General features: G+C 39.5%; 2 protein-coding genes across 4 annotated transcripts; one reads left to right on the plus strand and one right to left on the minus strand.

The window, feature by feature from the left end:
* Window positions 1-1,011: 1,011 nt before the first annotated feature.
* LOC107702644 (myeloid-derived growth factor-like) lies at window positions 1,012-6,276 on the plus strand. Its single transcript, XM_016505028.1, has 6 exons — window positions 1,012-1,272; window positions 4,141-4,191; window positions 4,621-4,682; window positions 4,869-4,950; window positions 5,541-5,613; window positions 5,778-6,276. Exons 1-6 carry the CDS (start codon window positions 1,123-1,125, stop codon window positions 5,855-5,857), a joined length of 498 nt encoding a protein of 165 aa, XP_016360514.1. The 5' UTR covers window positions 1,012-1,122; the 3' UTR covers window positions 5,858-6,276.
* On the minus strand, window positions 5,607-9,795 carry LOC107702633 (uncharacterized). Of its 3 annotated transcripts, XM_016505006.1 has the most exons (4): window positions 8,482-9,795; window positions 7,424-7,910; window positions 7,207-7,316; window positions 6,310-6,348 (listed from the first exon to the last, which is right to left on the minus strand). In XM_016505006.1, the coding sequence occupies exons 1-2, from the start codon at window positions 9,397-9,399 to the stop codon at window positions 7,500-7,502; spliced, it is 1,329 nt and encodes a 442-aa protein (XP_016360492.1). In that variant the 5' UTR covers window positions 9,400-9,795; the 3' UTR covers window positions 6,310-6,348; window positions 7,207-7,316; window positions 7,424-7,499. The 3 variants fall into 3 exon arrangements, with proteins under 3 accessions (XP_016360494.1, XP_016360493.1, XP_016360492.1); XM_016505008.1 differs by lacking the exons at window positions 6,310-6,348; window positions 7,207-7,316 and adding an exon at window positions 5,607-5,664; XM_016505007.1 differs by lacking the exon at window positions 7,207-7,316 and having other exon boundaries at window positions 6,277-6,348.
* Window positions 9,796-12,402: the final 2,607 nt, after the last annotated feature.

Genomic DNA, 12,402 nt, shown 5'->3' on the forward strand with positions numbered 1-12,402 from the left:
GAGAAGAATTCTATTGGGATTTTTGAAATGAGCCACAACCTGAGCAGCTGGGAAATTTGACGTTAATTGAAATAAAATAACAAAATCCACAAGGGGGCTACTGTAAATCATAGGTACTCACTGAAGAGAGTTAGTCTCAGGAAAAACTGACATGCTGACGGTGAATGATGTTTGGAGAAGTGAAAAACATCTCTGATAAATAGTGGGATCTTTAAGTAAAATAACAACATTACCCTTATGAAAAATAAGCATGGTTTTTACTACAAATAAAACCAAATTTAAACCATGGTATCCACAGATTAACCACGGTTTTTCTACACTAACCATAGTTAAACTATGGTATTTGTAGTAAAACCGTGGTTATACAAATGGTAATCAATACACCAAAAAACCATGTTACTACACTATTACTATAATAAAACCATGGTTAATTTTCATAAGGGTAAGGCTTATGTTCATGCACATTCAAATATTAGCCTATATTTACATTTCTATTTGAATGTACAGTAATAATGTTATTTTTGTATATTCAAAAAGCCATATCATTAAAACAATATTCATAAATTTTACCTTTAGTGTCCAAATACTTATTTTTTGGGGGCCACTGTAAGTTGTGGAAAGGAGTTGTTATTCTACTCCAGTCCACTAGATGTTTAACACCTCGAGCCACAGAACTCTCCCATCCTAAGAAGAACATACAGGAACAGTGCTGGCATCTTTTCATTCACAACATCAACATAGATCTCTCCTCCATAAAGCACCATGGCATGTAATGATCACATAAACTCGTGTGTAAAGCTTCTGCTGCTTCTGGTCGTGTTGTGCGCGGCTCGCGCTTTTGCTGACGGGACTAAAACACTCGACTTCGATGTCAAATATTCAAAAAGCCATATCATTAAAACAATATTCGCAAATTTTCATAAATTTGACCTTTAGTGTCCAAATACTTATTTTTTGGGGGCCACTGTAAGTTGTGGAAAGGAGTTGTTATTCTACTCCAGTCCACTAGATGTTTAACACCTCGAGCCACAGAACTCTCCCATCCTAAGAAGAACATACAGGAACAGTGCTGGCATCTTTTCATTCACAACATCAACATAGATCTCTCCTCCATAAAGCACCATGGCATGTAATGATCACATAAACTCGTGTGTAAAGCTTCTGCTGCTTCTGGTCGTGTTGTGCGCGGCTCGCGCTTTTGCTGACGGGACTAAAACACTCGACTTCGATGTCAAACCTGGAGGAGTTGTGCAGACTTTCTCTGCTAAACTTGTGAGTAAACCCCTTGATATTTTAGCAACGAAATATTGGATAACACGTTTTTGTAAAATCGTAAACCATGTTTTATGAACCGAAAGGAGTAACTATCGTGTATTCTGAATCATTTGCATATAGACTCGATTTCGTGTTTACAGTCATTGCTACATTTTAAAGTATGTTAATGCACTACTGTACCTTGTATCTGTTAAAATGCGTTATATTAAACTCGTATAGTAGTGAATGGATGCTGTCTTTGAAAAACCGCTACGTGTTGAAAGGAAGTCCACCCGTCATCTTCTCATTGGACTGTTGAGGATCGACGACGTTCACTGCGCCCCTAGCGTCACGAGTTTACGTTCTAAAGGAATAGTGTAGTCAAGAACTAAAACATGGTTTACTCACCTCAAGTAGGGATGTAACGGTATGATTTTTTTTAATCACGATTATAGTGACCAAAATCATCACGGTTATCGGTATTATCACGGTATTGTTACAATGTGCTGGAGATGTTAAAAAAAGTACCGACACATAAATCACTTCACAAAGTTTTATATTTAAAAATCAACAAACAACAAATAGAATGACTTTTTGTTTTGCATAATCACTAAAACAATAACATTACCAATGATGGTCAGATTTTAAATGACAGCTTGACTGACAACAGATTAATAGCATGTTCAAATATCTAATGTAAATGTTCAAATAAAGTCTAATAAAAAGGTAAACCTCACATTTCAGCCTTTAAATAAAGAAAAGGGTTAAGTCAAAATGATAATTGATTAATAAATGATTTATATGTATTTTATCTGCTCCATAAATAATTCTAGATAACTTATCTGAATTGTTTAAATGTGTAGAATCCACATAAGCTTGTTTTTCATCAACCGGTCAAAATTTACAGCAGGGCATGCAAATTCGGTCCGTTTTTGGCCAGACAGAAACTGCACACAGGCTGAACGTAAATATAAGTCTCTGTAAATCCACTCGCTGACAGCAGGTGGCGCTTATGGAAAAGCTGAATTAGAGCTATTTCCCGTAAACTTTGTGGACAAAGCAGTATTGCGATTAAGAACATTTCCTTTAGGTATTACATGTGAAGAAAGTCAGAACCTTCAGAGGTACATTCATATAATTAATTAATTCATATATTCATTTGTATAATTCCTTTAGCACTCTTTTAAAACCTTTTCACTCAAAACGAAACTACTCTGCGTGCTGTGTGCACGTGAGACTGTTACTTAAAACTGTGCTTTATGCTGGACAGTATTTTATTTATGGCGAGTTGTTAAAATCGCGGTAACCCAATACGGTTTTAATGATAATTAAAAGATGAAATGGTAATACTAACCGTGGGGAATTTTATCATGATTTATCGTCAAACCGGTAATCGTTACATCCCTACTCACCTGCATGTAATTCCGACACCGTATGACTTGATTTCTTCTGTGAAACCCCCCAAATTTTAATGAATCTCCGAGCTGCTCTTTTCTAATGAATGAAAGTGGATGGAGATGTGAAGAAACGAAAAGGCTAAGAAAGTCATCATAAAGTAGTCCGTATTACTTGACCATGGCTAAATACCCTGATAGCACACATACATCATGGCGACGTCTATTTGACATTTGCATTTACATCTGCAAGAAGTATTTTTAGGGTGTTTGCTCATATGCAATGCATCTATAGGACATTTTTCAGATGTCAAATAGATGTTAATTAGATGTCTTTAAGATGTTTATGATTTAGAATGTAGCCTATGTAGAACTGACATCTTACAAACATCTGTCAGATGTTTGTACACAGCAGATGCTTTCCAGATCAAGCGATCTATAACAGGCATCTTGCAGACGTACGTGTGCTGTCTATACACTAAAGCCCCGTTCACACCAAGAACGATAACTATAAAGATAACGATATTTGCGTCCACACCAGCGAACCAGTCTGTTTATGCTAAGCACATGCTCGTCTGCCACTTTAAATTCTCGAGCTAGTTATAGCAAGATGGATTCTGATTGGGTGTCAATTATTTTTATTGTTCATCAGCTTGAAAACATTGTTCTGAAAGTGATTCCAACGATACCGTTTCTCTGTGCCTTTATCGTTATAGCTGTGGTGTGGACTCTGCTATTCTTTAATATTGAGAACGATTTTTAGAACTATATATTTTTCATTATCTTCATCCACCTTTTTCTTACCGTAAGAGCGGGCACGGCCATTTGTAAATTCTATGGGTCTAGCTTCCGGTCTCATCAGCGTCCAGCTATTTTTAGCTGTACAGAACTGCTCCTTTTGCTGCTTGATATTGAAAATTGGTGTGTCTTACCATATTATTTTGATGTATTATCTTAATCATGAACACAGTGGTTTGTAGTGCAAACAGTTTTACCGTTTACTGCACGTTGTTATTCTCCTCGTTATTTACCTACAGCGGCTAATGAACCGGAAGTCTCACCTATAGGCTTACTTCCGCGTTGAAGAAAAAGGTGGATAGTTATCGTCCTTGGTGTGAACAGGCCTTTAGTCTTACGAAGCCATTCGATTTCTTTATGTGAGGGACAGACCAAAATATTGCTCTCTATCTTAGCTCTCAAATCAAATCTCATATTCAGATGTAAGTAGTGTCAGGTGTGACGCAGTGTTCATCAGTTTTCATGCGGTCTTTCAGAAACGTTTTTATTTTTATTGTAGTATTAATAACTGTAGGTCTTTTGACAGGAACTGTCGTTACCATGGTTATTTTTGTAAGGGTCAACATTCTTTCAATGCACAGCCATCTTCAAAAGTTCAGTTTAGTCTGGGAAATTTGCATATCTCGTAGGTGGAAGCCTGGAATTGTCAACTTGTTTATCTATTACAGTGATCTGTTTCTTGGTTTCGTTTTAGAAAAAATATAAATGTACCTTCACATATGCGTGTCAAGGAGGAACCAATGAGGTAAGACATATTTTCTGTCATTTATAAACTCTGTGTTGGAGATAAATGTAAGTAATATACAGTTCACAAAATATAAATTCAGTGCAATAACAAAACTTACGGTTTTATTTTGTAGCAATTTATATTATTGCTTCATTATTAGATTACTTTGTCCATCATTACTTTTCCTTCCTATGTGCTGAGAAGTTTATTATATTTTCAAAGATAATATGAGGAAATTAAACATTGCTGTTCGACCCTCCTAAATTTTGTAGCTTTGTGTCTGTGTCACAAAGCATAACTATTGTTATGACATCAAGACATTTGTCACTCTGGCACTAACGACCCAGAAATTGTAGCAATTATGCGCTGTTGTAAAACTTCCTGATTTCACAGAATTGCGCAGTTTCAGACTTAAATGTGAACCCTTTGTGCTTTAATTTCCTCTAGCAATGGCAAATGAGCATTGGACTAAGTGACGATGACCAGATGTTTTCCTGTTCAGTATGGAGGTAACTTTCAAAACACTGTTGCATTGGTTTTTGGTGGCTTTACTCAATATGCAATACCAAAAATTAGGTTTACTCAGAAGTACAAGCAAATCTAATCTCGGTTTTCTGTGTTTTCAAACATTGTCATGTAATTTGAGATGAAAGAGGGGACAATATTGATTTTTCTCTGTCATTTTTTCACGATAGGCCCCAAGGGAAGTCCTACTTGTTTTTTACCCAGTTCAAAGCCGAGATAAAAGGAGCCAAGATTAAGTACGCCACCGCATATGTAAGTTTCACATTAACTTCAGCTATCCTTCATCACCTAACACCACATCAACTGAGTGAAACATTCAGCAATCCGTAGAATGTATGATTCAATATAAAGAAATGAGCTTTTAATGCATTGACGCATTTCATCGACCAAGAATATTCAGATGACAACTTTTTATTTGTGTGCTTTGCACATTCAAAGAATTGGCACAGGTTTTTGAAGATCTTGTTTAAAATTTATCCTTAGTCGTGACATTGACATTTGCCGCAGATCAAACCTTAATTCAGATTCCTAACGCTCGTCGCTCTCAGATCAAAAGCAGTCAGCCCTTTTTGTACAGGTGTTGCATATCAAGACTTTGTGAAAACATCTTTATCTTCAGATTAAATTGAAATTCTCAGTAGCGGGATGACCGTGACGTCCTGGTGGCCTTGTCCCCTGTGTAAATAAGGAAAGTTCAAAAGCGTGCTTGAAACAAGCGCTCCATACACTCCATGTCTCTCTTTTTGTTTTCTTAGTGAGGATCTCTTTGTTATTCAGCCCACTCCTCTAGGCTTCTCTGTTAATGTTTTGTCACTCATTTTCTCTCTTTCTCTTCTTCTCAGTCCCAGACGGCCGTGGGTGGACAGAGAGATGTCGCTTTGAAGGAAGAAGAGTACATTGTGTCAGCATCTTCAGGTGAGTCTGCATATTCCTACTTCCAGCAAGGCTGACACAGCTATGGGAAACCTGGAAATAACAGAACATTTTAAAATGGTGTTTTCCAGGTTTGGAAAAGTCAATTACTGGCAATACTGAAAATAAATGTTTCTAATCAAGCACATCTTTATTCTGTCATTCAGTGACCCACAGAGAAGGTAAATTCCATTCCGAGCTTTCCAAGCTCACTGTCATTGGTCGGACACGCCACGATGAACTCTGATTGGCCGATCCGAAAGAGGATTGTCCCATCACTCGGGGACATTTATTTGACATCTATGGACACTCTGCCGCTTATCTGCTCACTGTCATAAGTCAAGCAAAGGAAATCAAACCACGGGAAGTTATGAAAGAACAAACTTCCCGTGATAGAAAATACTACAGAGATTTCCTCTAGAGGCAGCATTACGCCAGTGGCCAAGAACTGGACTGATTGGTAGATGAAAAGTCTACTATCGGACATGAGGAAAATAAAATATATTTGTGAGGTGATATGAAGGCTTTTTCAAATTAAGTTCAGAGCAGTAGATTGATTTCTATTCCTGGCAGCATTTATCGGTTTAGGGTTTCAGCCTGACTTTGACTTCATACCTGCAAATCTGATTATCATGAGCGCATTCATGCTCATACTTACTTTCTTAAGCTGGTGTAATGGCACGCTTGTAGAGAATTTCCGCTAAATCTTTGGGGTATGTCAGAATCCTTTGATTATATCTGTGGTGGAGGAAAAGACAGAAAATCGTGCTTTATTCTGATAGCTGATGTACTGGAATTTTTAATAAATCTGTTATCAGAACCTTTTGGTTTCTCATTTTGCCAATTGAAATTAATTATCGTATTAATATATTTCATAAAGTAAATGTGCATTATCTGTTTCTAAGCACCGTAATCTCAAAATCTGCAGACATTTTAGCATTTTATTGCACTTTTAAGGGGGTGAAATCTGTATAATTCTGCTGCATGAACTTCAATTACACTAAAATGTGTTTGAAAAAAATCTGCAGAATCCTTCTATGTGCAGATTCTGGTCATATTGTGAGATTTGTCCACTCAGCTCTGCAGAAGGACTGTCGGTACCACAAATGTACATATGAGCATCTGCACCGTGTCATAATTCTCATTGTCAGCAGTTCAGGAAATTAATGTCTTGAACCGAAAGCGTGACATTTTTCCTACATTAGATTCTGTGGCATTTAGACTTTCAAAAATACATTAAAACCAAAAAATGCTTTATGCCGTCCTACATCTTTAAAAAGCTTGAAATGAGCATTGCAGTACACATGAGGGAGACAACATGCTGTAAAAGAACCTTTCGCCCATTTTCTTTTCATTACCTGTTGAAAAATGCCTACATTTGAATACTAAGTATTGTTGCATTGTTTTTTTTGTTAAAATATTCTCAGGATGTGTATATGAGAATATCATATTGCTAAGGCAAGACTTCAAACACTAGACTAGAGTTGGGAAAGCAATAAAAATAATCCTTTAACAGATGGGGGTTGCTGGGAGATTGGAATTGTGATTGCGTCCCACTCCAGATGTCATCTAAGTCTAGAAATAATCTCCCTCTACCTTCGGCTTGCCTCTGACGTACAGTATTTCTAAGAAGTGGTCCCCAGTCACCCATGTCACTCTCTAGATTTATGAGTACATGATGTTTCTGTCGTGTCCTCTTTATAGACCTAAAGAGAAAAGGTATTACACGGTTCACCTGTGATCTAAGAGACTTTCTGTACAATAAATTGCTGCTGCACTCTGAGTTATCGGGTCCAATAAAGCCCAAACTTACTGCAAAGGTGCCTGTAACACGGTATACCATGTAGAGTGTATAATGCTCCACGTTGTACCCTGAAGCCACGGTCTGCTCAAACAATAGTTGAGAGCAGTCTCCGTCTAAATGGGTAGGGTGGCGTCTTCTGACCTTTGTCTTTTTCTTTAGGATTCACTCTTCCCATTGTGCTGGCATAGGGGTAAGGTGGAGGCTTCTGGCTCCTGCGCCTTGAAGAGGTCCCTGATGTATGTCTTTGAGAAATTACCAACTCCTGAGTTGATTCCCATTTTTCACCTGCATCATGCAGCCCTTGATCTTTTATGGGATATGCTGGTGGTGCCACAGATGGAGTTGGTGTTTTGATGGATGACTTGTCAGAGCAGACTCCTTGAGATGATGCCACTTCTGTGTCTATCCTTCCTGAGTGGCATCCCTTTAAAGGCTTCCCTGGTTCCTCATTGCTGATATCAATATTGGCCGTCAGAAGGTCTATCTTCTGGACCACCTGTGTTCCAGGGGAAGACAAAGCATAGTTATTTAGCATTTAATGCAAATGGTTCCTGGAAACGTTGAGTACTACACATGTCTCGAGTTTCTATTGGGGCACATTTCACGCAAGAGTGCCGACAGGCTAGTTTACAAGATTATGAAACTGCGGCAAAAAGCTGAGAGCGGACAGCGGCCCTTTCTTCTTGCCTGTCTTAGGGGACTATAAACCACCAACCAACGTTCCTCTCCAACGTTGAATACATTTGTTAAATGGAGTGGATCAGACCAATCCTTTCTGCATTAAAGTTTCACTATCCCCTCATAGAAGTGAAATTGCCCACAATGCCCAGTGTGCAATAAATTCAGGGGTCTCTATAAACAGTATTCATTATTGATATTAAGATTAATATTAAAACAAAATTCATGGTCCGTGTGTTGTCTAAAGTACGACCATTAAGAGTATCCGGCAGCTGATGAATAGTAAAGAGTTTGGGATTTAACTAAACAGAACATTTAAATGCCACCCTTTGTTGAACTCATTATGAGGAGCATCTGTTAACATCCCCAAGTGATAAATAAACCTTTACCTCCTTCATTTCCAGATGTGTCTCTTTCAGGCCATGTAGAACCTCCTCAAGATTCACAACAACTCTTTGGATCTGGTCCCGAATAGCTCTCTCCGACTGCGAGCTGAAAGCGTAAGACCCTCTTCCAGGTACATTGAGATCCCCTTGGACGACCTTTGCTTGACACTTAATGTGGTTAGAATTGGTCTTGTTGACATCTTTGGTGGACAGCATAACTTCATTTGCCAGACAAGGTCCGTTTAAGTCTTGCATTATAGGTCCCAGGCATCTACGTAAAGTTCCCTGTCTGTTAGAAGGGCAAAGTTCTGCATCCTTATTAAAGGTCGAATTGTGAATGCCACTTGAGTCCATCCAGTCCGATGCATGTTGTTCCGTAAGCAGGGCCCCTTGCACAGAGCCCGATTGTTGCTCCGCTGCACAAACAGGCACTCCACAGTTTCCATGACCTCTGAACTGTGTTGGCGCGTCCAGAGCACACTTCCTCAAGAAAGGGTGTGGCTCAGTCTGGTGCCGGTGGACCACAAAGCTGCATTCTCTCAAGCTGTAGTTCACAGAGACGCTGTTATGTTGCAGCCCCTTCCCTGGAGGCCGGTTCCACCGCACGCTGGTCTGACAAATCTGACCAGTCACGTCTAGCTGTGCATGACCCCCCTGAACATCTAAATGTTTCTTGGCAGTGTATCCAGTGAGGGGGGAATTCTGCTGCTTTGGTCCACAGGTGTTCGTTCCGTGTTCCCCAGTCCCAAAATAGGCAAGGATGTCCGCTTGAGGTCTTTGTATCCCATTTTGTAGTTGGCTTGAAGTGGTGGGTTGAATGCGTGGCTCTCTGACCCCTTTTGTCTCGGAGAACATTCTGCGGCCCAAGAAGGGGACTCTCGAGAGGACGTGTCCCTTCTTTAAGTGTCCCGGCCTTGTCATTACCAGGAGATGTTTTTCTCATCTGTCCTGTCTTTAAACTTTCTCTTGCATGTTTCTTCACTCTGACCCCCACCTTCTAGTGTGTTGTTTCCTCCCGCAGATTAATCCCGGTGTGTTTTCTTCCTCTGGACCCTTGCCCTTCTTTCTCTCTTACCTCACTTTGCTCCCGTCGTCCTCTCGTTGGTGGCGGGCCTCCGTTTTCCACCCTCTCTCTCAAACTCCCTGCATTTCTGTTCCACTGGCTGTTGCTTGCTTCCTGCCTTTGACTACCTCCCCATCCCCTCTCTCTCGCTCGCTCACACTGCGCTGCCTCCCTTTCTGGTTCATTCTTCCTCCCACTCCCTCTCATGGCTTTTCCTCTCTCCCTCGCTCTCGTTTACCTACTTGCAGTAACTCGTCGTACCTCAATCAGTGAGGGGGGTCGTGGAGGGGGGATTTAATCCAGTGCTGATGCTGTGTGTCCATGTATGTTCCCAGCCTCGGGACTGATCTGATTACTCCTGTTCTGCCTCAGTACGCTACAATTACACCCAGGATTTTATAGCAGGATGCCAGGGGAGGCACACTCCCCCTCTAGTGCTTTATGGGGCAGCACAGGCAGGGCTAGTCCCTAAAAAAACGCATGAGGATGTGACTTTTAAAATTAATAACCTGGCATGCTGCAGCATGAAAATACTTCTTCATGTCTTTGGTTTATTTCTGGTTTATCTGGTATGGAGGGGTTCTCAGAAACTGCATATACTGAAGTTTCAATTCTACATTAGTTGCATGTTTTCATTTCAATTGCATGTTTTAAACGTTTTAGTAACCACAACAGTTTAGCTATATAATGACCTATAGAAAAATTGCAATTAAATTAAAGTGCAATTAATTGGAAAGTCAATCTATATATTTAACACATTTTTAAGATTGAAGTCCTGTGGTAACATTTGTATTCTCCATACCCAAGATTGAAAGGTCACAAATGCGAATGTTTACCATTGTTATTCCCAGCTGCTTTAGGTTTCAGTTCTTTTCTCATTTCCACATAAACTGAACGATCACTCTGAGAAAGGTCAGGAATTTTACCCCTGACACAGTCTCTGATTCATATCAACCCAAACTAAAGTACAATTAGCAAAAAAAGATCTTACATTCGGTCTGGATTTACTTACTCATTTCTCCCAACTATATTTTACTATAAAGTACTACTCATGATTTTGATGTTGCTAGATACCAGTTATACTGTATATAACATACAATAAAGAACTGCAACAATTGTATGTTTTATTTTTGTCTCATGACCTCATTAGATCTTATATAATGTGTCCAATTATCATCTTGGAATAAAATATGGTTATTTTGTACTTTTAAGTACACTTTTTGTTTTTTGGCAGTCTGATCAAATAATAATGTTAGAGAATATGGATCTAATCGTTTGCAGTCCATTCATCACATTGAAAAAGGTAAGGTCAATTTGAGGACATTGCATTGTGGGATACAGCATTGCACACAGTGCATTTTTTGTATGCTGGATGCCACAGCAAACTTAATATTGCAGACAGAAAATTTTGTATATTGTGTACATACGATATACTCCAAGGATCGTGGTAGTAGCATGTTAGCATGCTATTCTGAACAGTAAGCTGATTTGAAAATAGCAGTTAATGGTGCAAAAATTTCACTTTAAGAAAAAATAAATAAAATAAAAGCAATAAAAATCTTGTGTACTGTGTAATCTAGGTCTTGCAGCCAACAGCAATATGACTAAAAAGTCACTGTTCAGCCTTACTGATAAACGACTTGAAAGCAGCCACAAAGATGTTATCGTAGACGTAGCTTCTGTGGGCTAACGCTCCCAAAGCGCTGGTCAGAGGGCCTTCTGTTTGACACCAGACACATCACTGTAGCAGCAAATGCAGTGCTTTGAGACGTCACTCTCACGCTGAGCGTGAGCCATAAATAGCGCAAAACGCTTGAATGCGGCTGTTCATTTCAAATTCAGTTTGGATGCACAAGTGCTGTTACCTGTCAAGACTGACGACACAATATAACACTAATGGCCTGCAGATGCTGTTCAACAGCTGTGGTGTGTTTAAACTCAGACACTTACACTATGAAGCACCAACGCTATGCTCGTTTTCTATTTTCTGTGCTGAATTTTGCACCAGATTTTACAAGCCTCTGCTAGCTGATTGTAATAAGAGCTATTAATGTGATTCTCGTCTTTGTCTTGGGGTCAGATGGTCATTTCTACACCTCTGGTGGCGGTTACCAAGACAACTGACAGGCAGCCGTGTGTTTTTGCAGGTTAGGTGTGAAGGGACATTGCGGAGATCGGGTCAATGCATGACGTTGTCGCCAGCTATTAATAACTCAAAAATTCCACTTCTAATAAATAAAAATCAGGACAAACAAGGTGATATAACCCACCCGGCGGGGATCCGTAATGTAATGTTGCTGATAGTATAACCTTGAGAGCCGTACAGAATATCAATGAATTCTTTATATAGGCTATGTATTTATTATTATATAAATAATTGCTTTACATTCACGTTTGCTTTTAACTAAAACAAACAGCAGGTTTTAGATCTCCAGAGGACACTCTAGAGGAGAGAAAAGCGAAGAAGGAGGAAAAAAAAACAAAAGAACTTGCCAGGTTTAAGAACTTAAGTCCCTGGTAACTGTCACGTCTCAGGTATCAGCCGGAGGGAGATCGAGCATCAGCATAAAGAACAGAAGCTGTGTCAGAACGACACACTGAAACAGCCGTGAGAAGAATAGCAAATGAATACCAGCGTGTCATTTTCACACATTTTTAACATGTTTATATTGTCTTGCCCTCGTAAGACCCGTGAACATCACTGCGATTGGTTTCAGGCTCGGGACTACCCCAGGGAGAATTAGGATTATATTTTTATACTGATACCACACTGTAAACATTGATGCCATACACACACACGTCTGGTTTGCTATCCTTGTGGGGACTCTCCATAGGCGTAATGGTTTTTCTACTGTACAAAC

The sequence above is a fragment of the Sinocyclocheilus anshuiensis genome, unplaced genomic scaffold (genome assembly GCF_001515605.1).
Source record: "Sinocyclocheilus anshuiensis isolate Anshui unplaced genomic scaffold, SAMN03320099.WGS_v1.1 scaffold802, whole genome shotgun sequence".
Lineage (NCBI taxonomy): Eukaryota > Metazoa > Chordata > Actinopteri > Cypriniformes > Cyprinidae > Sinocyclocheilus > Sinocyclocheilus anshuiensis.